This window comes from Chrysochloris asiatica, unplaced genomic scaffold, assembly GCF_000296735.1.
Source record: "Chrysochloris asiatica unplaced genomic scaffold, ChrAsi1.0 scaffold00212, whole genome shotgun sequence".
In the NCBI taxonomy this organism is placed as follows: domain Eukaryota; kingdom Metazoa; phylum Chordata; class Mammalia; order Afrosoricida; family Chrysochloridae; genus Chrysochloris; species Chrysochloris asiatica.
This window is the reverse complement of record NW_006408730.1, coordinates 1,893,098-1,913,217: the sequence shown is the minus strand read 5'-3', so window position 1 is coordinate 1,913,217 and position 20,120 is coordinate 1,893,098. Positions and strand designations below refer to the sequence as shown.

The 20,120-nt window shown below is 38.2% G+C and overlaps 1 protein-coding gene across 2 annotated transcripts in view; it reads right to left on the bottom strand.

The window, feature by feature from the left end:
• The window catches only part of UNC80 (unc-80 homolog (C. elegans)), a 306,407-nt gene that overhangs the window by 158,474 nt on the left and 127,813 nt on the right, over positions 1-20,120 (bottom strand). For both annotated transcript variants that reach the window (XM_006872739.1, XM_006872738.1), the window contains exons 24-25: positions 6,207-6,342; positions 1,371-1,504 (exon numbers count right to left, since the gene is read on the bottom strand). In XM_006872739.1, coding sequence (XP_006872801.1) covers positions 1,371-1,504; positions 6,207-6,342 — 270 coding nt within the window. The remainder of the gene's footprint in view (positions 1-1,370; positions 1,505-6,206; positions 6,343-20,120) is intronic.

Genomic DNA, 20,120 nt, shown 5'->3' with positions numbered 1-20,120 from the left:
CTATGAGTCAGTTCCGACTCAATGGCACCTGACAACAACAACACAGTCCAAATGTTTCTCTTGAAAACATACATTTTGCCCAAAATATTTGAAATTTGAAAGTATCTATTTTGGGGTTTACAGTGTCAGGAGATGAACTTTCCATAACCCAGGGAAATGAAAAGTGCAAGGAATGCTGGGATAGCAGAGCACTGGCTTTATCATTCTGCTCAAGATGGGCCTATCTGTGTTCATTTGGTTAAAAAATCTAGAGAGCTGAAAGACTGCAAAACTTGCTTAAACAGAGTTACATAACTTGTTAATGTAAGTTCTTCCAGGCCAGTTGTATAAGTCTTGTATTTAAAAACAAACAGAAACAAAACAGAAGTTAGCTGTTTTCACAACTCTGATTGAAAGCTATCTGTGATGAAGTACTCACTGGAAAGGTCAATGAAAAGCAGCTCTAAAATATTTCCTGTATTTCTTTGTAGACACCTGGCTCTTGCATGTTATTTGTGTCCTTGGTTAAATAAATTTGACTCTGATGGTATATGAGTTTATGTGTAAGTGTCTCTCTCTCTCTGTAAGGTCTTTTTTGGCTATCCATAAGCCTCAGTAAAAAGCTACAGGAATAAAAATGCAAGTTAGAGGTTTACACAAGTACTTTCATCCATAACCTAAATGAGGAACTCATTAGAAGATACATTTCCATGTGACTCTTGAGCAGTTATTGCTCATATACACACAAAGCAATCTATGATTTCCAAAAACTTTGGCCAAAAACGATTCAAATTTGGCTGAGTGCTGGTAGCACAGTGGTTACGAATCGGGCTGCGAACCACAAGGTCAGCTGTTCGAAACTACCAGCTGTTCTGCAGGAGATAGATGAGGCTTTCTGCTCCCATAAAGATTTACAGCCTCAGAAACCCTGTACAAGGTCACTATGAGTTAGAACTGACTCCAAGACACATAACCAACCAACCAACCACACCTAGTACAACTGTGACAGTAATCCATGAATTATGCTATGCTGTAATGCTATCTTTAGTGATTTCCCTGGTACCGTTGTGGATTACATGCTGGGTTACTAATGCAAGGTCATCAGTTTGAATCTACTAGTTGCTCTTCAGGAGAAAGATGAGGCTTTCTGCGCCCGTAAAGATTTACAGCCCTGGAAACCCTATACATGGCTGCTAAGAGTCAGAACTGATTCAGTGGCACATAACCACTACCACCACCAACCACCAACCATGCCAAATCTGGAATGATTTGCCTTTTAATTTTAAAAATGAAATTCCCTTGGTTGAATCTTAAAACTTATATGATACATTTAGCAATTAGGCATTTGGGAAAATTGCAAACCTGATCACTAACTTGCATTCATGACTTACCACCAGTGGCTCAGTGCGTGGTCTGGGCAGGCAAGAAAAGGTCTCTCGCAGGAAGGTGGTAATCTCCAGGAGAAGCTGGCAGGCTGCCATCTTCAGTGCGAAGGGGCAACCACATTTAGAGGGGTTCACAGTACCTATGGAATGAAAGAGTACTTTCCTAAAAAGACAGACCAATAAAAACATAGAAAGGCAAGGATTGATGGACAAAACTACACATGTGTAAAATCAAATTGCATGTGAGAACTATAACGGTACATGTCCAATCCAAAATGCCACTGTTTCCTTTAGCATAATCTATGCATTATCATACAACCCTCTAATTTTTCAGTTCTACAACCAGCACCTCACTATTTAACTATCAGTCAAATAGAGTGAAATTATTCTCCTTAAAACATCATACACTAACAAAATACAGCTCTACTGCACTAAAAAGGCTTTCAAAGAAAATAGAAATGGGACCATTTTCACATTGCTGTTCAATCAGATTTAGACGATGTACAATGCAGTGAACTAGATCTGGAACTATAAAAATGCTGCCTGCTCATTTTTTGAAAGAGAAATTTCCTGATGTTCTGAAAGCATTAGAATTGCTTACCCTTTAGTCCAAATGGGTTTCGTTTCTAATCATCTGTATGGTAAGTTTCCATTTGTCCTATTAAGACAGAGCCACACTGCAGTAATTGTTGTATGTCATCAAGTGTTATGCACAACAGAAGGAAACCTTGTCTGGTCCTTTGCTAACCTCACAATTGTTGCTATACTGGAGTCCATTACTGCTGTCTCTGTGCCAATCCATCTCATTGGGGGTCTTCCTATTTTTGCTGACCTTCCACTTTGCATGATGTCCTTTTCCAGGATTGGTCCCTCCTGATGACATGTCCAAAGTATGAAACAAATTCTGACCATCCTGGCTTCTAAGGAGCATTCTGGCTGTACTTCTTCCAACACAGATTTGCTTGTTCTTTTGGCAGTCCATGGTACTTGTAATATTCTCCTCCATATATAACTCAAAAGCATAAATTCTTCTAAGGTCTTCTTTATTCATTGTCTAACTTTCACATGCATGTGAGGTTATTGAAAATACCATAGCTTGGGTCAAGTGTACGTTTGTCCTCAAACTGAAATCTTTTCTATTGAACACTTTAGAGAATTCTTGGGCAGCAGATTTGCTTAACACAATACATCGTTTGATTTTCTTGACTGCTGCTTCCATGCTTGTTGATGGTTGATCTGAGCAAAATGAAGTCTTTGACAACTTCAATTTTGTTTTCCATTTATCTTGATTTTATTTATTGGTCTGGTGATGAGGATTTTTGTATTACTTACATTGAGTTCCAACCCATAGTAAAGACTGTGGTCTTCCAAATTCATCAGTAAGTGTTTTAAGTCCTCTTCATTTTCAGCAAGCAAGATTGTACCATTTGCATATTGCATGTTGTTAATGAGTCTTCCTCCGGTCCTGATGCCATGTTCTTTTTTTAAAGAAGTATGCTTAGCATACAGATTGATTAAGTATGGTGAAAGAATACAGCCTTGGCACACACCTTTGCTATTTTTTCTTGCAGTTGTTTTTGAATTATCTTTAGAAAAATTGTACTTGCATGTGATATTAATGATATTGTCTGATGATTACTGCATTCTGTTGAGTCACCTCTCTTTGTAATGGGCACAAATACGGATCTGTTTCAATCAGTTATCCAGGTAACTATCTTCTAAATTTCTGGGCATAGATAAGTGAGTGCCTCCAGTCCCCCATCAGTTTGAAAGATTTCAATTTGTATTCCATGAATTCTTGGAGTCTTGTCTTTGCCAACGCCTTCAATGCATGTTGGACTTCTTCCTTCAGTATCATTGGTTCTTGATCACATGCTACCTCTTGAAATGTCTGAACACTGACTGTATCTTTTTGGTCCAGTGAAACTGTGTATCCCTCTCATCTTCTTTTCATGATTTCTGCACCATTCAATATTTTGCCCATAAGATCCTTCAAGATTTCAAGTCGAGGTTTGAATTTTTACTTCAGTTCCCTCCATCAGCTTGAGAGTTACATCTGAATGATGCAAATTTTTTTTTTGTTCTAAGGAATGCTGGTCTTTGAATAAAAAAATATTTCATCCACCATAGACCTTTCTGTAAAGACAGATAATGGCCACAGTGACACCATAGTAATGTTCAAAATTCAGAATTAGCTTCCACATATGTATTCCCACAAATCAAGCAGAAATGTACTAATGAAACGTCCGTGTTCAGAAAAGAAGCCCAAAGCCATGTAGTATTGTGCCTCTCACAAAAGGAGGAACAATAATTACCTAGTTTTCATGAGTCAAGACATTCAGCAATCATCATATCATTCCATGCCAACTTAAAAAAATTTGTTTTTGAAAATGTTTCCTGAGTATTAAGCTGTCTGTATGAAATAGAATGAAGTCTTTATAATAGCCATATACAGCAAGAGAGTAGGTAGAGATTGTGGAGTTTCTGGAGATAGCTGGGCTATTACTTCTTTATGCAAACTATTATATTCTCTCCAGAGGTGATGTTTGGTGGATTAAGATGGAAGAGTCAAGTTCCTGTAGAATTTCTAGACGAATATTTGCTTGCACCGTAATTCATTTTTAGTTGGAAGATGAGCTCTATACTGATAAAAAGTGGAATTAAATCAGACTTAAATCAATCCTATATTCAGTGGAGTGCCATGATTCTTGAAATTGCCTCAATATGCCATACTTCTTTAAAAAAAGAAAAAAATAGAAAAGGATACTGGAGTTGTAGGATAAGCCATGGAATGCTAACTGCTGATTTGGTGGTTCAAACCCATCAGGCACTCCTCAGAAACTCTATACAGAGTCACTATGAGTCAGAATAGACTGGATGGCACTTAACAACAACAAACCAACCACAATCAAACCCAGTGCCATCGAGTCATTTCTGACTCACAGTGACCCTGCAGAGCTGGATAGAACTGTTTATTAGGGCTCCTGACACCATACAATCTTATCTTTCTCCCACAGAGCTGGTGGTTTTGAACCATTGAACTTATGGTCAGCAACCTAAACCCAACTTCTGGACCTGTCCTTTTACCCTCACTCATGGGTAGCATCAAGATTCTTTCTATTACTCCTATAGACTATCAACTAGTCTATTCTAGGCTCTCATAACTATCATATGATAAGAAAACCCAAATACAATGAACAGGAATTCTACACAATCCCACCAAAAACGTTGTTACCTAGAATAACATTTTGGTAAATGATACTTATGTGGTTTCGTGGATATTTGAGTTGGCTACGGCCTCTGATATATCCATCAGAATGTTGCATCTGCTCCTGTCTTTGCCAAGGGACCATTAGATCTCTTAGGACAGAACAGTTTGAGAATGTCCTGGATGAATGGTCATGGCTGATGCTCCCTAAGTTTTGTGATTGCTGAACCATCTGCAAGTTCCCTTATGTGTTAGACTGAGTTCCTTTAGCCACTCTAGGGTGGCCTACCTGATTGAGAACCTTAGGAAGTCTTTGGGACAACACCAATAGACTGAATGACTGATGCAACATTTTGATATTTTATTAACAGCTAAGTCAGAAGATTTGTTCTGATTTGATAAGGTCTTAGAAGAGCCACAGTGACATGAAAAAAAAAAAAGGTGCAAGAACAAAATCTTTTGTGTGAAAGTGGAAAGAAAGACAATATGTTTTCTTTAATAATTATTTAGTTCTGTCCAGGGTTACATGATAGCTATCATTTTACATTTTGTGACTAAAAGGACACATTAGGCTGAGTTTCAAACCACCAAGCAGGTAAAAAGGAAGAGAACTCATCATGTGAAGATTGTATTTTTATAAACATTTTCTAAAAGGTAGTTCTACAGATACACACAAGCTTGTATTGTACAGAACACATGTATCCATGAAATGATGTTGGAAAAGGATGTAATAGGAATCTCTGTCTCTTCTACTATATGGGGGGGGGGGGTTGGTGATGGTTAGTTCCGACTCATAGCAACCATGAATAGGGTTTCTAAGGCTGTAAATCTTTACAGGAGCAGGAAGCCTCATCTTTCTCCCACGGAACAGTTGGTAGTTTCAAACTGCTGACCCTGAGGTTAGCAGCCCAACTCATAACCACTACACTACCAGAGCTCTTTACTACTCTATTGTTGTTGTTGTTGTTAAGTGCCATTGAGTTGATTCCAACCCATAGTGACCCTGTATAGGGTTTCTGAGGAGCAGCTGGTGAGCTTGATCCACCAACCTTGCAGTTCAAACTACTACTCTATAATGGGATTTGATTCTAATTTTAATAAATATAATACAGCAAACACTCATAGTTTGAATACATCTGAATTTTATATTGTCTCTATTTCATTATAATGTGTAATGATTAAATAGTTCAATATTTTAGTGATTTGGAAAACACATGATGTTCAATTCCATTTGGTCTGACTTTTTTTACTTCCAAGAGCAATAACTTAATGCAAAATGAATGCAACCCCTTCTGGGACAGTAAGTTTTTCACAGCTATAGATGGAGATTCTCTTGAGAGTCTAATAGTCATCTTAGTACAATAACAGTAATCAATGGCTAAAAAGAAATAGCTGTTCCACACTGTCTGCAGCGCTCTGCCCCTGTCTATATTCTCCTCATTGTGGTTCTTGCCTTCTCTCTTTGTGGCTTTCTGCACATGCTTTACATCCATGCACAGGGAAAAAGGGGAAAGGTACAGTGGGGAAACATGGGAAGGTGGTAAGAACATGAAATAGGAAAGAGAAATATTAAGTGCTCCTAAAGCAGAGGTTCTTACAAGCAGGGGTTCTTGTAGTAAAGGGAGTCTCCTTACTGTCATCTAAAAAGTCTTCCTCCTCATCCTCCTTTCTCAGTCTCCTCTTCATCTCCTCATCATAAATGAGACCCAGCAGATTGGCTGGACTCTCACTTTCCCCGTGACACAGCTCATTCAATCTGATGCCAATAGCCTGCCGTGGAGGAGAAAAGAAATGAAACAGCACAAAGTATGTCAGTCTCTGGAATAGGCTCTCGCATTAATGAGAATATAAGAAAACAGTTCGTTGTTTTTACTACCAGCAAAAGTCTCTTCTGTATACCACGGTAATGTTTCCACCACACGTTGCAGTGTGGAAACCCAGGAGTGGAAGGAATTGGCACTATCTCCAAGGTCACGTAGTCTATAGACTGGTGATGACTAGAATGATTCTTTTGTATGCTTTTACAAATTTTTTTTGCTGAAAATGCTTTCATTTACCCAGGTCACCTGTTTTATGAATCTGATATAAGGAAGTATGCAGTTGTTTCTAGTGCAAGATTATGTTATAGTGAAAAAATAAGAAGGCATAGTTTCTCAGAGTTCTTCTGATTATCATAATTTAGGAAGATGTCATTTTCATGCTGAATTTGGAGTCTGGCAAGAATCTCTACTGAACTTATATTTTCATTATATATATAAGTACCTCATAGGTACTCAATGAATTAGAAAAAATACTGTTGTTTCTTTTTCTTTTCACAATTTATTGTGAATTGAATGAAGGTTTACAGAACAGAGCATCAGTTTTACATCAATCACTTCATATACTTTGTTTCATTACAATGGTTGTAATCCCCTCCATGTACCGACAGTTAACAGTATTTACCTCTATTTGCATCAATTGTTGGCATTTCTCCCCATGTCTCCTGCTACCACCTGTAACCATCATTGATTATTTCTTTTATTAAGAAAACCTTTACTTAACTTTTTACAACATTGGTCTCATGCAATATTTGTCCTTTTGTGATGACTCATTTCATGCAGCATAATATCCTCCAGGTTCATCTATGTTGTGCTGTGTTTCACATATTCAATGTTATTCTTCAACATTGCATAGTATTTTACTGTGTGTATGTACCAAACTTTGTTTAACCATTCTACTGTTAATGGGCATTTAAGGTGTCTCCATCTTTTTTATGTGTCTCTTATATACAGTATATTGAAGGATCCTGGTTTTTGTTTTTGTTTTTGTTTATCTATTCTGTTCTCTGTTGTAATTATCAATATGTATTAACTGATTGCTTTCATTTTCATCTATGTTTGTTGTTTTGTGGTGCTGCTGCTTTCTTTGTCCATATAATTTTCTGTGCTGAGTTCTTTTTATTTGTAGGTATTCTTTTCATTTTCATTTCTGTTGTGTTGGTGTGTACTAAATCTTTCTGATTTTCCGCTTCTTTGATTTTTGGTAGGCAGGTATATTCATTTTGAGGTTATCCTGTAATTTATTAATTTTTTCCCATACTTAAAAGTCTGCTTTATCTTGAAATCTCAACTTGCTTGCCATTTGGAAGTTCTGTATCTACACAATTCCCTCTTTTGGCTTTATAGTTGTTTCATTATAGATTGATATCTCTGGTCCCTTATTTTTAGTCTTGTAGGTTTGCTTTATTTTAAATACTTCTCTATAAGGATTGAGTTCTGGGTGGTGTTGTCATGTATGGCAATCTCAGGTTGTTGTCTACTGGTGTTGGATCTCAATCCAAAGTACACCTGTTAGCATTTTTTGTAACGTTGGTCTGCTCATTACAAATGCCTTTAATATTTGTTTATCAGGAAAAGTCCTAGCTTCACTGTCATATTTGAAGGAAAACTTTGCTGGATATATGATTCTTGGTTGTTTTTTTTTTTTTTTTGAGTTTTGTATATGCTATCCCATTGCCTTCTTGCCTGCATTGTTTCTGTTGAGAAATCGGAGCTTAGTCTTATTGATTCTCCTTTGTAGATAACTTTTTGTTTTTCCCAAGCTGCCCTCAGAATTCTTTCCTTGTCTCAGGTTTTGGAAAGTTTGATTATGATATGCTTTGGTGATTTTCTTTTGGGACGCTATCCTGTTTGGGGTTCATTCAGGTTATTATTGCATGCTTATCTTCTTGTATTTCATGATGTTACAGAAGTTTTCTTCTATAAACTCTTCAACTATTTTCTCTGTGCTATTTATTGTCTCTTCCTGTTCTGGAATTCCAATCACCTATAAGTTGTTCCTCTTCATGGTGTCTTACATAACACTTAGGCTTTCTTTGAAATTTTTTCATTCTTTTTTCTGATTGTTCTTCTAGTATACTGGTACCAACAGATTTATCTTCAAGATCAATAATTTGGGATTCCATTGCTTTGAATCTACTCCTTTGCCCTTTCAATGTATTGTCCGTTTCTAAGATCTTAGTATTATCAATCTTCTGAATTTCTAGTTGCAGGTTGTGTATTGTTTCAAAACTTGCATTTATTTTGTCTGTTTGCTCTTGTAGTGCTTTCTTGAACTCTTCTAAAGTTTTTTGTTTTTTTTTTCTGTGTTATCCTTGTTTTCTTCAATATATCTGTCTATCCTTTGAAGGTACATCAATATCATACTTTTGAATGATTTCTCAGTTACTTCCATTACATTTCTTCCTCAGAAGTGTTTTCTGGCTCTGCATCTCGGTAATTTGTTTGAAACATTCTCTCTTGATTCTTCATGTGAGCTAAGATGGTCTGTTGTCTCCAGAGCATATGGGGTTGCCACATTTAATTGACGATTGTATGTTGAAGTGTTCTTGGGCTTTCACCAATTGTCTCCTGTGGGTTTAGTTAGAGATCTGAAGCATGTAAACTGCTTCATTTGCTGTTTGTGCACCTCAGTTTAGGGTATGTTTGGCTGGTATTGGCTGCTGTCTATCATTGATCAGGTAGTATAGGAGCTGATATGACTCTTGCCCAGTGAGTGGAGCTGCAGAGAGTCCAGTGTAGTTGGGCTATATGGGCACAGATGCTGTCTCCTTTCCTGTCACCTGTGTGAATCTGCTCTGCCAGACCACCTTCTATTGACAAAGCTGCTCATGAGAAGGCTGTACCATGTCTGGCTAGCCATTCACCAGTTAGTTCCCCTCTCTTAATGGTCCCTGCTCAGCTTCTGCTCCCTGCAAGCACTCAATCCACTTCTCTAACCTTTCCTTGAAGTTCAGGGTCCTAGGATTTTCATCTGTGTATATCTCATTTAGTGTCTCACATCTTCATTGCAGAAAGTCTGTGTAATGTGTTTGCCTAGTCCACATCTTGCTGTGAGATTTTGTTTTTTTCTTTTGGTATAGTACCCAACAATCATATAATAAATCTGACTTTTAATAATCAAACCATGGGTAGATTGGCTTTTATAAGGTTTTCATAGAACCAAAACATTTTTTTTTCTCTGTTCTTCCAACTCATCATTCACTATCTTCTGATTTACTAAAAGAAATTTTCTGCAAGAACATACAAAAACATTAACTCTATCAATTTATTTTATGTTCTAACTATATACACTAAGGAGTCCTGGCATAGTGCTGTGGGTTAATACACTGGACTATAAAGCCAGTTTGAAGCACAAGGTTAGTGGTTCACGCTCAACAGCTGCTCCTTGGAAACCCTACAACAGGGTCATTATTGGTTGAAACAGACTCGACAGCACTTAACAACAACAACAACAACAATATGCACTAAGGAGCCATGGTAGCATAGTTGGTTATACATTGTTCTGCTAAAAGCAAGGTCAGCAGTTCATGTCCACTAGGTGCTCCATGGGAGAAAGCTCAAACTATCTGCTCCCATAAAGATTTACAGCCTGGGAAATCTTATACAGGGTCACTATGAGTCAGAATTGACTCAACAGCACACCATGGCCATCACCAGCAACAACCATATACACTGCATACAGTGTGCAATAATGGGAGGGATGTAGGGTTAAAAAAGCCATCAGGAAATGACTACAATGAACACTGTCCTTGGCGTGTGACAGTTTGGTTATCCTGTGCATTTGTTGGGTTGTTTTATCTAAAAGGGCATACTTTCAGTTAATTTTATTTTTTCCTGTATCATCCTCTCCAAATACTTTAAAAAGTTATTAAATTCTAATTAAATTAGAAATTAGACTCACTATTAGAAGCCACCTAGTAGTGAGTCATGAGTTAGGCTGCTAACCACAGGGCCAACAGTTTGAAAACACTTGTACTCTATAGGAGAAGGATGAGGCTGTCTGCTTCTGTCAAGATTTACAGCCTCTGAAACCCTGTACAGGGTGGCTCTAAGTCAGAAGTGACATGACAGCGCTCCATCACCACCACTAGAAACCACCAGCACTCATCAATTAGTTTGCTGTACTGCGGTGACATATATACCGCTGCAAGCTAGGCCATCAGTATTTTAAATACCAGCAAGGTCACTGATGGTGGACATGCTTCAGTGAAGCCTCCAGACTAAGACAGACTAGGAAGGAGGAGAGGCAGACCACCTCAGAATGGTTAATTATTGAAAGCAGTATGAAGAGCAGTGGGACATTTCCTGTTATAGTGACAGAAGAAGAGTCCCTCAGGATGGAAGACACTCCTCATAGTAGAGCTGGCTATAATGATGAGGATGGAGTAGAGCTTTCAGAACCTTCATTTCTTGATGGGGTACAATTCAAAATGAGAAGATATAGCAGCAATCATACATTAATAATTGAAATGTGGAATGCATGATGTATGAGTCTAGGAAAATAGTAAGTTGTCAAAACTGAAATGGGCACATAATGATTGATATTATAGACACTAGTTAGCTAAGGTGGACTAGTATTGGCCAGTTTAAATCAGACAATCATATGGTTAACTATGCAGGGAATGTCAACTTAAAATGAATGACATCCTGTTCATCACCAAACAGAACATTTCAAGATTTATCTTGAAGAACAGTGCTGTCTGTGATAGGATAATCTCCATACAACTAGAAGGGAGACCAGTTAATGTCACTATTATTCAAATTTATGCACCAATCACTAAAGCCAGTGGCAAAGACATTGAAAAATTCTACAAACTTCTTTGGTCTGAAATTGATCAAATATGCAATCAAGATGCATTGATAATTACTGGTCACTGGAATGCAAAAGTTGGAAACAAGAAAAAGGATCAGTAGTTGGAGAATATGACCTTGGTGACAGAAATGATTCTGGAGATTACATGACAGAATTTTGCAAGACCAATGACTTATTTGTTGCAAATACCTTTTTTTGACAACATAAACAGTGACTATTCATGTGGACTTCCCCAGATGGAATACACAAGAATAAAAATGACTGTATCTGTGAAAAGATACAATAAAGAAACTCAATATCACAAGTCAAAACAAGACCAGAGAACATCAATTATTTGTATGCAACTTCAAACTAAAGCTGAAGAAAATCAAAAACAAGTTCACAAAAGCTAAAATATAACCTTGAACATAGTCCACCTGACTTTAGACACCATCTCAAGAAAACATTCACTGTATTAGACATTAATGAACAAAGACCAGAAAAATTGTGGGATGACACCAATAACATGATACAACAAGAAAGCAAAGCGTCATTAAAAAGACAAGAAAGAAAGAAAAGACAAAAATGGATGTTAGAAGAAACTCTGGAACTTGTTATTATACATAGAGAAGCAAGTGGAAGAAATGAGGAATTACGAGGTGAGTCACACATTATCTGCACTCTGACTGTAGAATTTATTTTAATCAACTTTTAGAAAAGAAAAATACATAATTTTTTGACATAACCTCCTTGCTTTTCAATACTTTGTCCATCTGTCAACAAGATTTCATATTCCCTTATTTAAAAATGTTTAGGCTAAGTTGCAAGCCACAAATTCACTGCTGTCTTCACTTTTTCATCAGAGGTGAATCCTCATCTTCAAAGGGCTGCTTTCAGGGGACCAAACAGGTGAAAGTCCAATGGAACAACATCAGGACTATAGGGAGGATGCTTTAACATCTCAAAATGCAGTTTTTGCAGTCAACAGTGTGGGCAGAGGTGTGTGGACATGCATTGTCATGCGAGATCACTATGTCCTTGGGTAGCAGTCCTCTGCATTTAATCCAAAGTGTAGGTTTCAGCTCTTCAGTGAGCATCTCACTGTAATGAACACTGTTGATTGTTGAACATTTTTCCTGATAGTGTTCAAATATTGGCCTTTGAGAATAGCAGAAAACTTTAAGTATCAATTTTACAGCTGATAGTTGACTTTTGAACTTTTTGGTCTGCAATTGAGAATATTTCCATTCCATACTCTGCTGTTCACTTTCAGGCTTGTAGTGATGGATTCATGTCTTCTCACCATTAATGATGTTTTAAAAGAAACATTTACTTTCCTTTGATTATCAGTCCAAACTTTGTTTGCAGATGTTCAAATGCCTCTGTTTATGCTCTTCCATGAGTGGTTTCCATACCCGTACCACACAAACTTTTCAAAACCCAAGTCTGTCTCAGATTATTTCATAGGCAGAGCCATGACTGATTTGCAAATGATTTGTCCCACAATCCACTGTCACTTGTCTATTTGACAGAATAATTTTATGTGCATGCTTAATGTTGTCATTAGCCATGAATGGACACTTAAATAGAATCAGAATGTGGATAATTTCTGACTCACCCTTATAATAAAGCTGAACAGAAAATTTCAAAGGGCAGCTCATTAAGACAAAATAGAGTGTTATAATGAATTGTGCAAAGACCTGGAGTTAAAATCCAAAAGGGAAGAACATGCTTAGCATTTTTCAAGCTGAAAGAACTGAAGAAAAAGTTTAAGTCTCAACTTGAAATATTGAAGGGCTCTAGGGGCAAAATATTGAATGACACAGAAAACATTTAAAAGGAATGGAAAAAATACAGAGTCACTGTACCAAAAAGAATTGTTCACACATTTCAAGAGGTTGTTGTTGTTGTTAAGTGCCATTGAGTCAGTTCTGACCCATAACGACCCTGTATAGGGTTTCTGAGGAGAAGCTGGTAAGCTTGAACCACCAACCTTGCAGTTCAAACGACTTTGCAGTCTGGCACATTAGCCCACAGTGCCACACCAGGACACCTTTCAAGAGGCAGCATATGATAAAGAACCAATAGTACTGAAGGAACAAGTCCAAGCTGCAGTGATGGCATGGCAAAAAGTTAGGCTACAGTAATTGATGAAATACAAATTGAAATGTTGCAACAAAGTGATGACGTGATGGAGGTGCTCACTTTTCTATTCTAAGAAATTTGGAAGACAGCTATCTGGCTCACTGATTAGAAGAGATCCATATTTGTGCCTATTCCAAAGAAAGGTGACTCAACAGAATGTGGAAATGATCTAAAAATATTAATAATATTACATGCAAATAAATTTTTTTTGCTGAAGATAATTTAAAAACAAGTGCAGCAGTACACTGAAAGAAGTTTCCAGAAATTCAAGTCAGATTTAGAAAAGGACATGGATTGAGGGATATCATTGCTGATTATCAGCTGCATCTTGGCTGAAAGTAAAGGATGCCAGAAAGGTGTCTACTTGTGATTTATTGACAATGTAAAGGCATTTGACTGTGTGGATCATAAGAAATTATAGATAACATTGAGAAAAGTAGATATTCCAGAACACTTAATTATGCTCATGAGGAATGTAGACATAGAACAAGAGGCAGTGGTTCAAGCAGAACCAGGGAATACTGAATGTTCTGAAATCAGGAAAGGTGTGTACCAGTCTTGTATCATGTCACCAGACTTATTCAACCAGTTTCCTGTGCAAATGATCTGAGAAGCTGGACTATATGAAGAATAATGCAGCCTCAGGATTGGGAGAAGACTCATGAGATATACAGATGACACAACCTTGCTTGATGGAAGTTGAAGAGGACTTGAAATACTTTCTGATGAAGATCAAATACTACAGCCTTCAGGATGGATTGCACTTCAACATAAAGAAAATGAAAATCCTCACAACTGGCCTCATAAATAACACCAGGATAAACAGAGAAAAGATTGAAGTTGCCAAAGATTCCATTTTACTTAGATCCACAATCAACACTCATGGAAGCAGCGGTCAAGAAATAAAATGACATACTGCCTTGGGCAACTCTGCTGCACAAGTAAAGATGTCATTTTGAGGATTAAGATGTGCCTGACTTAAGTCATAGCATTTTCAATTACCCCATATACATGTGAAAAGTGCAGGGAGCCCACATCCAACGGATGCACTCTGCTCTTGGCTCCTCTTTATTGGAAGCTCCTAGATCCAGGGAAAGTTTGATGCCAAGACACATGGAGATTGTCAAGGAATGCTGAACCTACAGATACTGAAAGTGCACAAGAACCTTTCCTCAGAGCTGACAAAAAGAGAGTCAATTCCAACCCATAGTGACCCTATATAGGGTTTCCAAGGAGCAGCTGATGAGCTTGAACCACTGGCCTTGCAGTTCAAATGACTTTGTGGTCTAACGCATTAACTCACAGCGCCACACCAGGATGCCTAAGCTAATTTACCATTTTAACAAAGCTTAAAGGATCACTAACAAAACTTTTCTATTCATAATACATTGGCGGTTATGTGCCGAGGAGTCCATTCTGACTCAAAGAGACCCTGTACGGGGTTTCCAAGGCTATAAATCTTTATGGGAGCAGAAAGCCTCATCTTTCTCCCTTGGAACAGCTGGTAGTTTTGAACTGCTAACCTTGTGGTTTGCAGCCCGATTCATAACCACTATGCTGCCAGAGCTCCTTTAGAATGCAATAATTTAAGGTCCTAATGTTTATTCCTAGGAGTCCTAGTGTGGTGCTGTGGAATAATGCTCTAGACTACGAAGCCATTTGAACTGCAAGGTGGGTGGTTCAAGCTCATCAGCCCCTCCTCATAAACCCTATACAGAGTTGCTCTGGGTCAGAACTGACTCGATGGCACTTAACAACAACAACAACGTCTCCTCCTAAGGTTTCCCGTATGAAGCAAATGGTTAAGCATTTGATTACTAGCCAAAAGATTGGCAGTTTGAACCCACCCAGAGACACCTCAGAAGGCAGGTCTGATAAGCTTCTTCTGAAAGGTCACAGGCTTGAAAACCTTTAGAGCTGTCTACTCTGCACACGTGGGATGGCCATGAGTGAGAACTGAAAACAGAAACTGACAACAACATGTCTCTTTCAAGGTCAGAAAAATGCCTTAGGGCTTCATTTACTTCTTTTTTTAGTCATCAAATATTTGTTAAATGAAGTAACTTGTTAGAAATTAAATACAAAGCAAAGTTGATTAAGTTGTTATTTGTTATTATTGTTAAATGCCTTTGAGTTGTATCCAACTCATAGAGAATCTGTCTAGGGTTACCTAGGACTGGTGTGTTTGAACTGCTGGCCTTGTGGTTAAAACCGACCTTGGGATCCAGTGCATTATCCTGCAGCACCATACCAGGACTCCAGTTGTTTTAGTAGGTTAGTAATTTCATTTCCTTTTGTAGCAATTTATTTGTATCTTTGTTTAGTATACTTTCATTGTTTGGTGCGTAGGAACATTAGCAGTATTAAGAAACTTGTTCAGGGCTATTAACAAGTGTGAACTTTTTCAGCAAACTGTGAACTAAGACTCACATACAGTGGGTCTGACTCTAAATCTTATTTTCTTTCCTTCCACAATCTTACAATCTATTGGACTTCTGGTGTGGTGCTGTAAGATCAGCACTGGACTGCAAACCATAAGGTCAGCAGTTCAAACCCACCAGCTGCTCCATGGAAGCATTATAAAGGGTCGCTATGAGTCAGAATCAACTGGACTGTACTTAACAACAACGCTAACATAGCTATAAAATTCATTAAGTGTCAAAAGAGACTGAAAATGCTTTTTGAGTTCAGACCTTCAGTTCAGAGAATCATGGCAAGTCATATTGCTGTAGACCTGGGAGAATTGGTAGACTCTGAGCCCAAGAAGAAGGGACAGTGAATATTCAAGGTGAAGGGTCCCAAATTAACTCATATGCTGGAAAATGCACAACATGTGTTCAGTGACTGATAAGTAAGGCAAAATTTTGCTTGAAATTTGGTTGAAGCAATTTTTTTTAAGGGAATAATAGGTAGGAAAGATGAAAAGCTAGTTTGGGACTAGAACCTTCAGCGCTTGAGACTGAATTTTATTTTGTATTCTGAGAGAGGAAGAAAGGCAGTTTTAGAATTGGGGAGAAACTTGATCATTTGCTCACAAGGCAGTGTGTCAGGGTATGCACGGAGAAAACATGAATTCTGCTTTCAAAGAGTAATGTAATGTAATAACTTATTAGTATTGAGCACTGCTAGGCTAGAACACAAAAGATGGAAATACATTCTTCATAGGTACATTAGTTAATTTTATGTTCATCATACAAAATCTTCATATAATTGGAGTAAAGTATGCCGAGAGAGGAGAGACACTAGGTTACAGAATCTTCCCCCACCCCCAGAGGGCAATGGAAGGTTACTGAAGCATTTAGAGTGATTAAGAAGCCCAATTTGATTTGCATTTTGGCCTAATCACTCTGACAGCATTTGGAGGATGAACTGCATGGGGCAAGTCTGGAGGCTGGGAGATCAGTATGGATGGGCTGTGCCATTGAGGATGCTTTTATTGGCAGTGTGTAGGATGAGGGGAGACGTTGGGGATGAACCCAATAGGAAAATACTTTAATTACTCAGTTGGGAAGTAATAAAGATGTGACCTGAAGGCACATCAGTGACATGGAAGAGTTGGAACAATAGGAGGGGGCTTGGAATATGCTCAGACGCTGTCAGCTGAGACGAGGATGGTGCCATTAAAAAGAATAGAGAGGTGAGGAAGGGTTGCAGATGGGGTGTGTTTGTATGAGGAGAACAATATCATTGTGATCAGGCTGAAATTCAGGATAAGGAGCAGTTGGAAATGAGGTCATGGGGGTATAAAAAGTGCTTCAGGCAGAGAAGTGTGGGTCACAGATGGAAGCACAGGAATACAAATAATCCTGAGGAAGATCATACAGGAAGAACTTCCAAGAGATCTGAGGAATGTTCATGTTTATGGGGAGAAGGGAGCAGAGGAGCTAGGAAAGACAGAGGACTGCATACCAAGATGTGGGGTAACTCTGGAGCCTGGGAGCCAAGAAGGGTGTGAAAGATGAAGGCACTCAGCAGTATCAGATAACTGCAAGAAAATCAGAGGACATTTGTACTGATAGCATCTGTTTGGGAAATATTTTGGTGAAAGTCTCTCTAAACCTGAAATCCTCTAAACTCAGAATTTAGTTAATGTTTTTCCTTTATTGCAGGATTTTAGGGAACCAATGGAATCAGCAATGGTGACTTTTTTTTTTTTTTTCCAGTTCAAGCTGCTTAGAGGTTCTTTTGTGTGTGTGCAGTGTTTTTGTTTGGGGGCAATATTAACGAGCCCTGGTAACACAGTGGTTAAAGTGTTTGGATGTGAATGAAAAGGTTGGTGGTTCGAACCCACCAGTCACTCCATGGAAGATAGATACAGTAGTCTGTTTCCTTATAGGTCTGTTGTTGCTGTTAAGTGCTATGGAGTCATACAGCATTTCAAGACTGTAAATCTCTTTGGGAGCAAAAAGCCTAACCTTTCTCCCAGTCACTGGCTCTTGGGGCCTGCAGAATGATGCTGCGTGCTCCCATGACCAGCCATCTGTACTGGGGGTCCACAGACCATTCTAACCAACCACTGGTGACAGGAACCCACAAACAAAGTACCAGTTTCTATGCTCAACCATCTATATCAGAGGTCTGCAGATCAGTGGTGTCTCCTATTCTCTCCAACCTCCTGCAGGGAGTAGGTGATAGTCCCCGCACTGACATCTCCCCTGCAACTGGAGACTCATGCCCTCTCTGACCACCCCTGCACAGCCCTGCTAACCCAGGACCATTGGTGAGAGTTTCTGTACCACTCACACAGTGACTGATGACTTGAACACCTTTGTCCTGCTGAACTGGCAACCACATATTATGCACACACATAACAACCGACCCAGTGACCAGTGAAAAAGCTCCCTGGACCCATATCCAGGGGACCAGATGGACAGAAACATCACCTTAAGAGCAATACCAGCTACCGCTTCAGTTATCCTGCAAGACCAGAGAACAGAAACCTGCTCTCACATACCTGCTGTTCCCTCACCTGCCCAGAGACAGACACAGGTGGTGTGAGCTCCACTGTAGACAGGCTAATGAGCAGAGTAGCATACATGCCCTGCATACATAGATGCAGCCAAACAAAACAAAGCAAGAAATCAGAATGCAGCAAACAAATACATAATAAAGAAAATAAGTACAATACCACCTTAATGTCCTAGAGAAACCAGCCAGTATCAAATCACATACAGAAACAAGATAGTTCCAGCAAGTGACCAAAATAAAGAATCAGAAAACCTTCCAGGTAGAAGACAGGGTAATGAAATTACACATAAGGAATTCAAAAATATAGAGAGCTGACCAAGAGATCAAGGAAGTCATGGACAAAGCAATAGAAGAATTCAGGAAAACAGTACCAGAACAAAATGACAAAATAAATAGACAACTAGAAATCATACAAAAAAGCAACTAGAAATCCAAAAGATTAAAAAAATTCCAGAAATAGAAAATAGAAGGACATAGTAGCAGAATTAAATCAATGAAAGAGTATTGAATCAGCAGAATAGAGTGCATATCCTTTGATACCAATTTGTTTGAGGAAAAAATAAGAAAAAAGCTTAAGAATTATGTGAGATACTATCAAGAGGAAAATTTAAATGGCCTCAGAACTGGAGAACAGGAGTAGGCAAACAAACATACAGAATGGTCAACGATTTGCTGACAGAAATCTTCTCTAATATCATGAAAGACAAGCAGATATTCACTCAAAAAGTTTATACAGGATAGACCCAAAAGAAAGTTACCAAGATATATCATAATTAAACTTGCCAAAACCAAAGACAGAGAAAGAATCCTGATACCTGCTCAAGAAAATTGATAAGTCACTTGCAAAAAGGAACCAGTAAGACTATTCTCTGATTACTTGCCAGAAACCATGCAGGTAAGAAGGCAATGAGATGGTCTATGCAAGACCTTGGAAGAAAAAAAAAATTGCAAACCAAGAGTTACATTGAACAAAATTGTCTCTCAGATATGTCCGCAAAATTAGAACATTTCCAGATAAACAGAAATTAAGATTTGTAAAAACAAAAAATAATAAAGGGAGTCATTGCAACAGACAACCAACATTAGATTATACAATCTGAGATTAGGACACAGGACAACATTAGCCAGATACCAACCCAGATAAAGAACTCTCAAAAAATAAGGCAAAATTAGAAGAATGAAAACAGAGAATCAGAGAGGTCAATCTATAAATTATGACAACATCAAAACACAAAGGGGAAATAAATGGTTCTAGAACTTCCAACTCAAAATCAAGAGAAACAGTTGCAAACATCCATTGAAAATCAGAACATGGAATGTACGAAATATGAATCTGGAAAAATTGGAAGTTGTCAAAAATGAAATAAAATGTCTAAACAATTGATATCTTAGGCATTAGTGAGCTGAAATGGATTGATATTGGCCATTTTGAATCTGACAACCACATGGTTTAAAATGCCGGGAATGTCAAATTGAAGAGGAATGGTGTTGCATTCATTGTCAAAAAGAACATATCCAGATCAGTCATGAGGTACTGTGATAGGATAATATCCATGCGCTTACAGTGAAGTCCAGTTAGTACCACTATTATTCAAATTTATGCACCAACCATTAAAGCCTGTGAGGATGAAATAGAAGAATTCTACCAACTCCTTCAATCAGAATTTGATCAAACATGCAATCAGGATGTCTTGATCATTACTGTTGATTAGAATGCAAAGGTTGGGAGCAAAGAGGAGGAATCAGTAGTTGGAAAATATGGCCTTGGTGATAGAAATGATGCTGGAGAACGCATGATAGAATTCTGCAAAATCAATGATTTG